This window comes from Lepisosteus platostomus, chromosome 14 (genome assembly GCF_059453375.1).
Source record: "Lepisosteus platostomus isolate fLepPlt1 chromosome 14, fLepPlt1.hap1, whole genome shotgun sequence".
Classification (NCBI taxonomy): domain Eukaryota; kingdom Metazoa; phylum Chordata; class Actinopteri; order Semionotiformes; family Lepisosteidae; genus Lepisosteus; species Lepisosteus platostomus.
In genome coordinates this window covers 28055604-28068512 of record NC_142624.1, presented here as the reverse complement: position 1 = coordinate 28068512, position 12909 = coordinate 28055604, and the positions used below count along the sequence as shown (strand labels likewise).

The 12909-nt window shown below is 36.2% G+C and overlaps 1 protein-coding gene across 5 annotated transcripts in view; it reads right to left on the bottom strand.

The window, feature by feature from the left end:
* The window catches only part of kcnh7b (potassium channel, voltage gated eag related subfamily H, member 7b), a 94144-nt gene extending 82035 nt beyond the window's left edge, over positions 1–12109 (bottom strand). For all 5 annotated transcript variants that reach the window (XM_088605447.1, XM_088605449.1, XM_088605448.1 and 2 more), the window contains exons 1-2: positions 11642–12109; positions 10280–10510 (exon numbers count right to left, since the gene is read on the bottom strand). In XM_088605447.1, coding sequence (XP_088461573.1) covers positions 10280–10510; positions 11642–11717 — 307 coding nt within the window. In that variant the 5' untranslated portion in view covers positions 11718–12109. The remainder of the gene's footprint in view (positions 1–10279; positions 10511–11641) is intronic.
* Positions 12110–12909: the final 800 nt, after the last annotated feature.

Below are 12909 nucleotides of genomic sequence, written 5' to 3'. Positions count from 1 at the left end.
TTTATGGCTTGAATGACCTTCTCATGTTTCCTCATATTCTTATGTTCATACAGTATATCTTCACCAGAGAAGCCTATGAGCAGACCTGAGTCAATTATTGTCAAAAGACTCAACAGGATTGATAAAGTCAGCTTTAAAGTGCTGAGTGCTTTCAGAACTGAGAACAAAAGGTACTTTTTTGAACAAATGAATATCTTAGATTTGATCTTCTCGCACAAAATAGATAGAATATAGAACAACTCAAATAACTCCAAATGTTATGATAGGGTGATGATTAACAATAGCAATAACAATAGCCACAATTCTGAATGCAATATAATTACAAAACTAAAATTAACACATTTGGCTGTGTGAAATGTACAGCACATACTGTATATCTTACTATACACAACACATTGTAAACAAATAACATTTATTATAATAATTGTTATAATATTGTATAATTTAGTGATATTACATAATAGTTTTATTTAAGAATTATGTTCTGACAACCCTTGGTCTTCGGATACTAGCAATAATTGAGTGAGTCTTCTATGATAAAGGAGGGAAGTCTGGGGTATTTTAAGTTTAATGTAGAAAAATAGCAACATGGTGCATGGAACCCATGTGGGAGGTTAAATTTTCTTTTCATTTAGAGAAGAATAACATACCGCATGACTCCAGTAAGGTCCTCACCTTGAAAAGGAAGAATACTTTGTGCCCATGAATTAGACAAGAGAAGAATATGACTCTATTTGCTGCTGGGTTTCTGTTGCTATGGCAATGTTATGCTGTGCCTCAGATAATTGCATACTGCACCTTGCTGTTCAAGGAAATGCACAGTAAAGGAACGTGCTGGGTTAAAGGGAAAAAAACTAATAAATATTATATGTTCTCTTTACATTAGGAGACGCTCTTCAAAGTTTATTTGAAATAATGCATTGCAGATTGCTCACCACTGTGCCGTTTCTGTCAATAACATTGCCTAGTCATAAAAATGACCACATAATTCTCATAAAACATTTCTGATTTACGGTGAAAGACAAAATTGCAACATGATACTGATGCAGTATATTTTACTTTTATTTTGTGTGTATTTTTAACTTGTCCTATGCAGACAGACAAACAAACCGTATCTCATCTGAAGATGATGACTGAGATTGTATAGAGTCTGGAGTAGTTTCATCTGCCTGTTCTACAGTTGTACTTCATGCTGTGTACGCAACATCAAATAATTATTGGGGACATGTGGATTTTCAACCACTTTTGCATCAGATTGTCAAGGCACATAACCTTTAAAAAAACTCCATTGGATTTTCCAGGTCTCCTATAGTACAGACACTTTTAAGTCTTTGAAGGAGTCTCACACGCTGATAAATTACACACCTTGCTACACTCTCCATTCCTCTGCCTCTGATCATTTAAGCTCTTTCCTGAGTCTTCACCTGCTTTGTTTCTAGGCTATGGATTGACCTTCCCTAAGATATTCCAAATTCTGAGTGTCTGGTTTTAAACCTAATCTTAAAAGGTTATAATCACTTCTTTTAAAAGGGCATTGCTATATATATTTGAATGATGTCTGATGTCTGTTGTATGTTGATGTCTATTGTCTTTGGATTATATTGTATTTGTTCCTGGGTTTATATTCTACAGTGCCTTCACATATGTTTTAATAAAATATAAAATAAAGCCTTAGGTGTCATTTTATTTTTATTATACAGCATTAAAGACTTTTCTAACTTGAAATATATCCCTAACCATATCACAAAGAGGATGGGGTTAAATCCACTGTATATTGGACTCGATCGTTATATCTACTCTATGCTTCAGAACACAAACAAATGTGCTTCTACTGTATGAACATGCAGGAGAACTGCGGTTTGCCTTCCCTAGAACTGGAGCACTTCCCTTTCAGAGGTCAAAAGTGCTTTGGAGATGATTTTTTTTTGGTTCCTGCCATGGCCCCCCCGAGAATCATGTGCCTCCTTTATAAGATAAATGATCTTCTGTAAACTCCTGTTTGTGGCATACAATAGCCGCTCTGTTTTTGCACATGAAGACATACTGTAGTCATATGGCAACTACTGTATATGACTGGAATAATCTCTCGCTCTGTCTGCTTTGTATTTACATGTACTCATTGAAATACGTGTCAATATCAAGGATTCCTGACTTGGTGAAAAAATCACCCTTCAATAAACAGATCACAGATATCCACACTTTTCATACATTTGATATGTCCTTCCATCAGTACGATTGAGGAACTCTAAACCTACACCTAAACTAAATGAAGAAATTTGTGTAAATAAAGATAAACTGTTCATCTCTTTTATCATTAATGCTTTTTTACACAACTATTCCACCGACTCTATATCACCAGAGGAAAACAGGTCAAAAGAATGACCAATTGAATCCATCAAAACACATGGTTCTGAGATGTTTTGAAAATAAAGCAATATAAAAGTATGAATGGCACAACATTAAAATGCAGCTATGTTACCCTGCAATTCACAGGTGGCAATCTCTGGAACTGAAGCAGGTGTGAGCCTGGCTAGGACCTGGATGAGAGACCTCCCGGGAAATATAAGGTTGTGGATGAAAGAGGTGTTAGAGGACCAGTCGGGGGCGCTCACCCTGAGGTCTGTGTGGGTCCTTATGCCATGCAGTCTAAAGACGGGGGTGGTATACTGTAAAAAGGCACTGTCCTTCAGATGAGCCATAAAACCGAGGTCCCAACTCTCTGTGGTCATTAAAAATCCCAAGGCATTTCTTGAAAAGTGTAGGGGTGTTAATTCCTTGCCAAATTTCCCCCTGACCTTTACCAATCATGGCCTTCTAACAATCCCCATCTATGAATTTTCTCCTCCCCAGTGATAGCTGGTGTGAGGTGAGCATACTGGCACATTGTGGCTGCTGTCATATCACCCAGTTGGGGGCCACACATTGGTAGTGGTGGTGGAGGGGAGTCTTCATTACCTGTAAAGTGATTCAAGTGGAGTGTCCAGAAAAAAACGCTGTATAAGTGTAAGGAATCATTATAAGGAATTATTATTATTAATGAATTATATTATTTAAGGAGCAGAGCTGTGCTGATTTACATAAATGGCAGTAATTGTAGAATGCAAACCTGTATCCTTTAGAAGCAAGAATCAAACAGATAACTGTAAATAATTTTAAACCTTTCACAAGGCCTTGCAAAGGGGCTTTTTTCACAATGGACACACTACAAGAAACAGAACAGATGGTGGCTGAGGAATAAAAACTGAAAGAATCTGCCTAAGAACACAAATTGTTCTCAATAAAAACAGTCAAAAAGTTACTCAGTCATTCTGCATCATCCCAATAAAGAACATGAGCCTTAATTCCTTCCTAACACAGTATCAAACAGCATATTTTTCCCTTGTGTCCACACTGCCTACCCGAATCATTGTGAACTGCAAATGTGGGTAATAAGATAAACCTAGTTCAGTAATCTTTCTTTACATCTTGTACTGTGTCCCATAATGTTCTGTATACTGGAAAATTACTGTATTCAACTGCAGAAAATATTCTGTAAAATAGGTTATTTAATACAATCCTTATGAGAAAAAAAACTGCTATTTATTTTTCTCATATTCTATTTATTCTTGTTTACATGACAGTAATACTCATCAACTGCTGTAACAGTTCTTAAGAGAATGGATGACTGCAAGTTAAAACATAGCAAGAAGGACAGCTGCTGAATTGGCAAACTCTAAAGAGAGCTGTGGATACCAAAAAAATAATATAGACTGCAGGGCAAATACTGAAAAACAGTTTTTTCTGAGTTCACTAGGGACAAGAATGCTTTGTGAATGTTTGGAACACTTGGCGAGGAATGTTTGGCTTAACCGGCTTGTTTAATAAGTAGCCTCTTGGCCATAGTATGAAGAGGCTTGAACCCCATTCAGAAGGAGTGATCCAGGTGTAGTTGCAAGGTGGAGATGGGGTTAATTTACAGTAATGTAGTGAGATGATATGGTGTTCTATAAGATATAGTATAACATTATATGTACAATATACATGCATTTTAATACCCTTATATTGTGTTGCTTATTTTCACCTTAAAAATAGAGCTTTCCCAACTATCAATGAAGGACTATGTTTTTATTAAATTTCATTCAGAAAGATCTCCCAACACTTCAAAGTCATGTTGATGGATCCAAGTAAGCTTAAACTTGTTTCATTAAATACTCATAAAATACTCTCAATCTAATAATTGCAACATGTTAAAAGGCAATCTGCAAGTGTTTTGCAACAGAAGTAATTGAATAGGGCAAGAACGATAAAATATGCATGCAATCCTTTTAAGATCAGTCATCCAGCTCTCACACAGAACACCTACCGACAAACCCTCTGATTCCTCTGCACAGTTGGAAAGCTAGCTGGCTTTCAGATCAACAGAAGGAATGCTTATCTGAAACTTTGCACCATGAAATGCCATATGCCTACCTCTTCATCTAGAAACATCATGCAGTAACTTAAAATTTATCAACGTCTTTCATAATCTCATTAACCATTTAGTATCAACCATGTGTCTCCTATGTGCTATCACATTTCTAGTGTCGTACGTTTTGAAACAATGGTAAGAGTGTTTATAACGATGTAGATAGGAAATCAATTTACAGTAGGAAAGGAATATGTTCTGCTTGTTGGAGATGAGTTATTACTATTAAACAAACAGAATAAAGAGTTATTTTTTTGTAATGTACTCTATTTCATAAATATAATAATAATATGAATTTAAAATAATACTTCTTATATTCAAAACATCTATATCATTTGGAATGATGCTATCTTCATTGCTATCCTTCTGTCTGAATTTGTAAGCATATGCATAAGCTGCTTAGCTTTTTAGTCTCTGCCGACACATGTGCCAAAAATGAATGAATCCAGACATCAAATCGGTTGTAGAAAGACTGTTAGAACTCTGTGATTCTACCATGGAAGAAATTTGTATCTGTAGATGATTATAGTTTGTTATTCACATTTTCTTTTGAATTTTTGTCCTTTTAATTACACCAATATAAAACATAGCAGTGTAAAGAATAAAATATTATCAGATTTTCCAAATATTCTGACTATGCGATACAGGCGATTCTTAAAACCTGATGCTGATAAGCACATCCCACTAGAATCATGAAGAGGATAGAAATCCGTGATACAGTGCACCTTCTTGAGAATTATAAACACAAGTTCAGACATGTTTGCCATGCAAGAATTGGTTGTACATGCATGATAAATCCCAGTTAACTCTAGTGAACTGTTGACATAGGTAATGTGTATCTCAAATTAATCAAATGGGTATGATAACGAGTGCATTTGCTTCAGAAAGTAAGAGACAAGATTGGGCTTATGGTAATGTCTAACACTCACAGGGTAAAAGAGAGAACCTTTTTAGTGTTGTTGAGAGACAATTATGAGGGAATCACACCAAACTTCAGCATCGACATCATCGTCAACCTGGCTCCCATCACCGGCTGCCACAGAACCTAATCACCCAGAGGCTTGGGAAACCTGGAGTCAGTTTACAACCACGACCGTTCCAGGTGCTCTTCAGTACAGGTACTCGGGCCTGACAGAGCTTGGGGCTCTGTCAATGAGTCTGAAATCTGAGTGCCTCGAGCTTTGTCTCAGTGTTTGTTCCCCTATTTAGTTTTGTTTGTACTCTGACCCCTGTTTTGTCTCCTGACCGTGTTCCTGGATCACCCCTTGGCTTTGCTAACTGCATGTTTGTCAACCCGGCTCTGACCCTGGTATTGAACTTTGACTGGACCTTAACCTATTACCTGGAAATTCACCACAGTGTCACCCTGGTTGCAACCGGTGCTTGTTTTGGATTTCGACCCTGGACTGCGTTTCCCTGCACCACGGTTGCCTGCATGCGAGGCTACTCGGCTCACCATTAGGAAGCAGCCTGCTCCTCATTCCCAGAATGTGTGTTCCTTGCTCCCTCCCCCAGCTCCCTTGCGTCTCGGTAACGTGCAGCTCTGGGATCTCAAACTCAGCTGCTTTTTTGTCCAGCAGGTGGGTTTTTTAACACTCCTGGAGTGTCCCACCTGGGTAGCACACCATTAGACATGCTGGGAAACTCCAGTATGTCTGATTTAACAGACAAAACTCTTCTTCAGCATATTTTGTCCATAAAATCCAAAGTCAGTCAGAGAGATTGAAGGTTTACTCTAACTGAATGACCTTCTCTTGCTTGTAGCTTTTCTTAGTTCTTATTTGTATGTGTTAGGGATCTATCCCATTGCTGTATGTATTGGTCAAATTTAATGTTTATTAGCTGAGAAGATCCTTTGCTGCTCATCCTCTGGGTGCACTTGGAAGGTGACAATAAGACAAGGTATGACAAAAGGGGAGAAACTGAGGTTTCATATTAGCTTTCAACAAAATTTGTAAATTTCATAGTTCGAATGTATAAAACATGACAAAATACAATAGAGATCTATTTAAATTTATAGTAACAAGTACCATTACCATGTCCCATGTGCTGCTCTTCATGTTCAACTATATCCATTTGTGTTATTAACTTTTCAAATACACATACTTCAAAGATCATTTATTGCTTGAGAAAGCTATCTACTACCCACAGCATTTGAAATTTTGGCTTCAACTTATTATCTGTAGCCACTTGCTTTGCCATGAGTCACATATTTATTTGTGAGCACTGCAGTTCAGCAGTGAAACACAGCATATGGATTTCTCTCTTTTCTAAAGAGCACAGAAATGGAAGTCTTAAAGCAAGTGTGGGAAGACAGACAATGGAGTGTAATAACAAGATTAGAAAGAGAAAATTTGATATTTCCTTTCTTCTTTTAAATAGGCCCATTAAACTGAATCCACTCTGATTAAACTATTAGTTGCATATTGTTGAACAATAATAAAAAACAACGTAACCCACATTAGCATAGCAATTTTAGTTTCACTTCTTAAAAAATATGTACAGTATTTATCCATATGATTCAATCTAAAGACACATCTGAAACTTTCCAACATGAACGTTATCATGAGTATCACTATTATAATGATTTGTAAATGGTTAATTTGTTTAGAAACCAGGTTTATAGATAAGCTTATACTGTATTATAATGACCTTTATCTCAACAGAATGTGGTTTGGTTGAGGAAACTATTGACATCTTGTTATGGTAAATTACTGATCTGTTGACATCTGCAGATAAAAGAATGGAGATATTGCTATAATGGCATTAATTGTTTGCTTTTATACACAGTGGTGCATATTTCAAGAGAGACAAGAGTAGAATGAATTAACCCAAAAACAAGAAGTCATCAATGTTTTGTCACAAAGCAAAATTGTGTCAGATGAAAAAAACACGCAGCTTTGGAAATTATCACTCTTTTTTACAGGAGGAAACTGCAACATGTGTAACTTCAGAATGTGCTATACTATCCACTCCTTCACCCATTTCCTATCTGTTTTATCCAGTTCAGGGTTGTAGGGGAGCCAGAGCCCATCCCAGCCAGCAACAGGCGCAAGATGGTATATCAGCTCTTTGCAGAATGCTCAACCACTAATGGAATAATCAACATTAAAATAGATCCTCACAATAGTTTTTCATTCCCTACTCTCCAAGATGGTACACTACATTAAAGAACAAAAGCTTGGTAATTTACTTATCATATATTTGTAACAACTTTATTTGGTCCTTCCAACTGATATATTTTAGTTTCAAACAGATGGATGCAAATGTTGTGCAAAAGCTCTGAAATGGCATTATTTGTCTTTATGAGAACCATACATTCACCTGCCTAATGGTTAGATTCCTGTTGTAACATTACCACATTTGGATAAACCTGACATGTAATTTTATGTATCTGCCTACAAACTAAAATGTGATATTATCCCAGAATTAGAAAATATTTTTAAATTCTCGTACAATAATGGTTTAAATAATGGTGTAATGTATAATATGCATTTTTTATTGCTTCTGTTAAATGAATCCCACAAAGCTTTATTTTGTTCCCTTAAAAGGTGGAATATTTTGGTATTTTTTTACCAGTTCACTACAGGCTTAGAAAATTCAAACCAAACAGATCATAGACCTTTCATAGACCCTCTTTCATACAGTACTTGTTAACCTACTCTCACATGTCCAGCTTACTTCTCTTGAAATAATATGAATGCTGAATGTACATATTCAAAGGCCACGTTAATTTAATTATCGATGTGTACTATTATCAATGTGTTGTAAGTGTAACGAACAGTTCTTTCCGGACCCTATGCGGACGACACAATCCGACGGAGTGGGGAAACACTAGGGAAACGTCATGCAGGAAAACGGGGCTGAAGACAGGGGGCGTGTCCAAGGTACGCTGGTGTACGGGGGAGGTGTGGCCGAGGTGAACAATCCAAAAGAGTAGTCCTTAGGGAATATCCCAAAACACACGAGAAAGTCCAAAACCAGGAGATCCATCAGAACAAGGAATTAAAAACACGAAGGCCGGGTCGGAACCGGCAGACAAGGAACAGGAACAGGGGTTAAAACCTTAACGGGACCAGGCGCTTCCAGGTCCCAGACTCGCACGATATGGAAATCAGATGCAGAGCCCGGATGAGCGTCAGCGCCTGGCTTTTAAGGTGGGCTGGGAATGGGAATCAGGTGCGCAAAATAAAGTCTTAAGTGAAAGGGCTGGAGCACCCTTAAGGAGGGGGGACTATAATCGTGACTGTAAGTAGTAATAGCTTCTCATCATATTCATGGATGTTAGGGAATTGCTCAGACGAAATTGTTTTATAGTAGATACACTTTTCTTCAATGTGAAAATTCCAAAGGTTAATTTCATGATTGGTAATCAGGAGAGAAGAATAATCAAACACAACTATTCTAATAGACAGAAGATGGAGAGCTACTGTACAGTACCAATAATGCTAATCATCTTTTTAAATTATATATAAAACAAAGATTAACATAAATATTAATGTTCCTTATTAAATTCATAGTGACCACTGCTAATTTAGTTAAGTATATAATACTGCACTAGTGATTTGTGCCAGTTCTTATTGGATTGCAGTGTTATACCTTATGCCGAGGTACCTGCCAAGTAACTCACACCTACACTGTTATGCAATGGTCTTTTTATTCTTCAACAAGAAAGATCACTATTATTGGGCAGCTGTTCTCCTAGTGTAGCTGATACATGATATCACCGCGAAAAAACTTTCTCTCTCCACCATTCTGCCATGTAATTTACAGTATTGTAATGAAATTTGGTAAACCAAATATCTCCTCAGCAGTTTTGTTTTGCCTCCATGCAATCTTTGGGAGAAACAAAAATGTGATGGAGCCCTTTTCCCCCTGCCACAATCAAAATCCCTAAGAAGCAAACAAAACCATGACAAATTAGCTCTTTTAAGAATCCTACTTAAATATTCTAAAACTCATTGCAGTATTTCAGAATTTAGAAGGAAATTATACTAATGTTACTGGCAACAGATCATAAAAATAAAAAAAAATAATTTATTTTTAAAATATCCAAAATACCAGAAGTGGTCTTTAGGAGTCAGTAGTCCACACAGTGCATACAGCATTTTCATGGCTGATGAAATGGCAATTCTAGACTACCAATTGATTCTTTTTGTCCATTAAGAAATAATTTTGTCTTAGGCTTAACCTTTTTGCAATATCCCTCTGTATTACTTCATTTTATGTGTACAACAACAGTCCTTTGGGATACATCGGGAATCCTTTGTGATAGTCAAATTCTAAAACTTCTATGGAGAAAAATATTATACCTCTTTTATGGTACAATGAATACAAACAATGAACCACGCAAAGTTTACTCACATTGATTTAACATACTGTACTTGTCCAAAAGATCACTTACTGATTATATAGAAATAGACATGAGATATACTGTATTATAATTGTGGCTTTTTATGATCTGACAGTATTCCTGAAATTGAACGCATTTGTCACTTTTGTTACAAAACACCAATTAATTCAATCTCTAGGTGATATGAGATGCTAAAGGTAAAAAAAAGACACTCATTCTTGAATTTCTAAGGCACAAGCAGAGAGCAAGTATTTTCCAAAGACATTTGAATGCTTCCTAAGGGAATGTCTCCACTCATATTATAAGAAAAGCAGGAAGTAATTAATTTACACTTGATGCAAACTGGACATCTACAGCTTTATTACAAACCAGTGATGGTAAAAGCAGAGTGCATCAGAAAGACTTTTGATTTTGATTTCCTCAGATTATGTTACAATAAATATATTAATAGATTTGGGAGGAAGGGGGAAAAACAGACTTACCATCTTTTCTGTGATATGTTATTTCCACCTTTCTTTCTTCAGAGCCAAGCAAAGCTTGGGCGACTTGGGCAATGTCATGTCTTTTGGTGTGCTGGCCATGAAGAAAGTCACATGTGCAGGGTTTCTGCATGACATCTGGTCTTGAAAAGCCAGTCATTTCACAAAATCCATCATTGCAGTAGATGATCGCACAGTTCTGTACTCTCGCATTGGCTATTATGAATTTTTTATCTGTAATGAAAGTCAACATGAGGTGTAATACACCAAGTTTATCACAATTATATTCATACTGAAACATTGTTGTAGTGCCAACATGGGAATTTTGCAGTAAACCGAACATCATATGTAAAAGCCTATTCAGACTTAATAATTCAAAAGGAATAGATTTGTGAGTGAAATATTATAAAAGCATTTCACTTTTTAAATAAATTAACACGCCTGTCCTGCAGATATGTTCTACTGGAATGAAAGTAACACATTCATTAAAAAAAATCATTTATGGCTTCAGCACACTAAAATCTTGTAGTTATTTATACAATAGATATGAGAGAACACTACACTTATGTATAACCTCTTATAATTTCTCTGCAGTTACTTGTTGATGATGTGTAACGTTTTTTCTCACATTAAATGTTGTCATTTTTAAGAAAGGGTGTGCACACTCCAGTCCAAAATATTGTAGATAGAGTATTACTTCCAGTGACTGTGCTTTAATAGATAGGTTAAAGACTCCTGGTTAACTTATATATTTAAAATCTCTCTATATATTTATATAGTAGACACCCATAACATTCCCATTAAATATTAATTTGAATATTTTAAATGTAGATATAAAATACATTCTGTTGAAAGGAAACCCGACAAAAAAAGCTCATTGAGTCGAACATTTCTTACGCGCAACTGTATTCTAAACGTCACGTGTGAACTTAACCACTTTATTTCTGAACTGTCTCTAATTCGTGACTATATAACTGTTGACTTATAGTAAAGCGTTATGTTTTAACACACTTTCATATTTAGACTACAACTTTGGTACAACATAGTCCAGGAATGATTAAAAGGCTACTATTACATCATCTATTTTTGGCTTTCGGAATACACCCAATCACAGCTAATGCAAGTTGTCATATCAAATATAATACAGTAGTAAACAGAAAAAGAAAGGCTCCAGACCATAAATATTTTTAATTCAGTGCAATTAGTATGTAACATATCATAATTATTAACTCTGATATGATTATTTTCACTTTGCATTTTAACTAATTTCCTGTTTCAGGAATAATATTACATATATTTAAATACACACATTTGTTCTATCGTTCAGCACTTTCGGTTAGTAAATGAAATCCAAAAATTACTTACTTTGTCCTTCGAATTTTCGTATAATAATGCCCAAAAATGTGTTTTGTGGCGCAACATGACCTCTTCGAACAGGCATGATTAAAGATCTTCAAATGCTCTGCTGTAAACAAACCGTTCGCTTGGTACCTTTGCTTAAGTTACTGTCTCTGTAGCTTGATGATCTCTCTTTTGTCACAAATCATCCTTATTTCAGCCAAAAGAAAATCTTTCCACTTCCGATTACCTTTCTTTTTTTTTTATTTACAAGCTTCTTTGCCCGAGTACATGCCCGCGTCTTTCAGTGACACACCGACTCCAAAGACAGTAAATTAAAAAAATGGAAGAATCAGGTTTTCTTATGCTAAACATTTCAAATTCAACCAAAAATGGATGCGATCTTGCCGTTCTCTGAAGCGATGTGATGGTAGGGAATGGAAGACTGAAGCTGATCTGCCAGGGGGAGTGACGTTACCCCCTCGGGGTTTAGTGCACAACGCTCAGCTTTGGCTACTCAAGCGAGGCTCAGCTAGAGCTGCCCAAGAAATTTTATATTCAGAATTTTAAGAGGGAAAGGTGCGCTATAACAAGGTTGAAATTCAGTTCTTACATAGCACGTGTGTGTATTTTCATGTTAAATAGCTAAGTATCTGAGAGAGAAAAAAGGAAGAACGACATTGCAGTAGCTGGTGAAAATCGTGAACTTCTCATTTTGATCAAGCTAAGAGAAGTCCCTCAGCTCTAGATGCATACAATATAAGCATTGCATATACATTATAACAGACACGCTTTGTTTGTAACAGTAAAGTTAAAGCCGTTTTTAGTACAGCGTTTTCTCTTTTGGACGGCAGCTTCCTCAGGTTTTGTTTTCGATTAGTGACTTGTCCATGGTGCTGAAATCTGACAAACTACGAAGAAAAGTCAACGCAAATAATACTGAATTGTCAGCTTGTGCTTGACTCATCATTGCTGCTTCAAAAAAAAAAACATTTGTAAGATATTTGCTGATAGTTTATTATTTATATAACATAAATTTCAATGATTCCTCACCCCAAATGACACAGAATCTCAGTTTTTTGAGTGCGTTCAAATACAATTAATTCAGTAGAGCCCGATGCATTACCGTTCGAGACGGCCTAAAGACTGACGGAAGCTGGCTTAAAAATGTAAACGTTTGCAGAATGAAAACCCTCCTTATATCAACACTGACAAACATCTGGCTCTGTATTTCTAAGACATTTCATGGCCCATCTGTTAGCCAGAAAAGTCAAGCAGGACAAAACAAAAAGGAC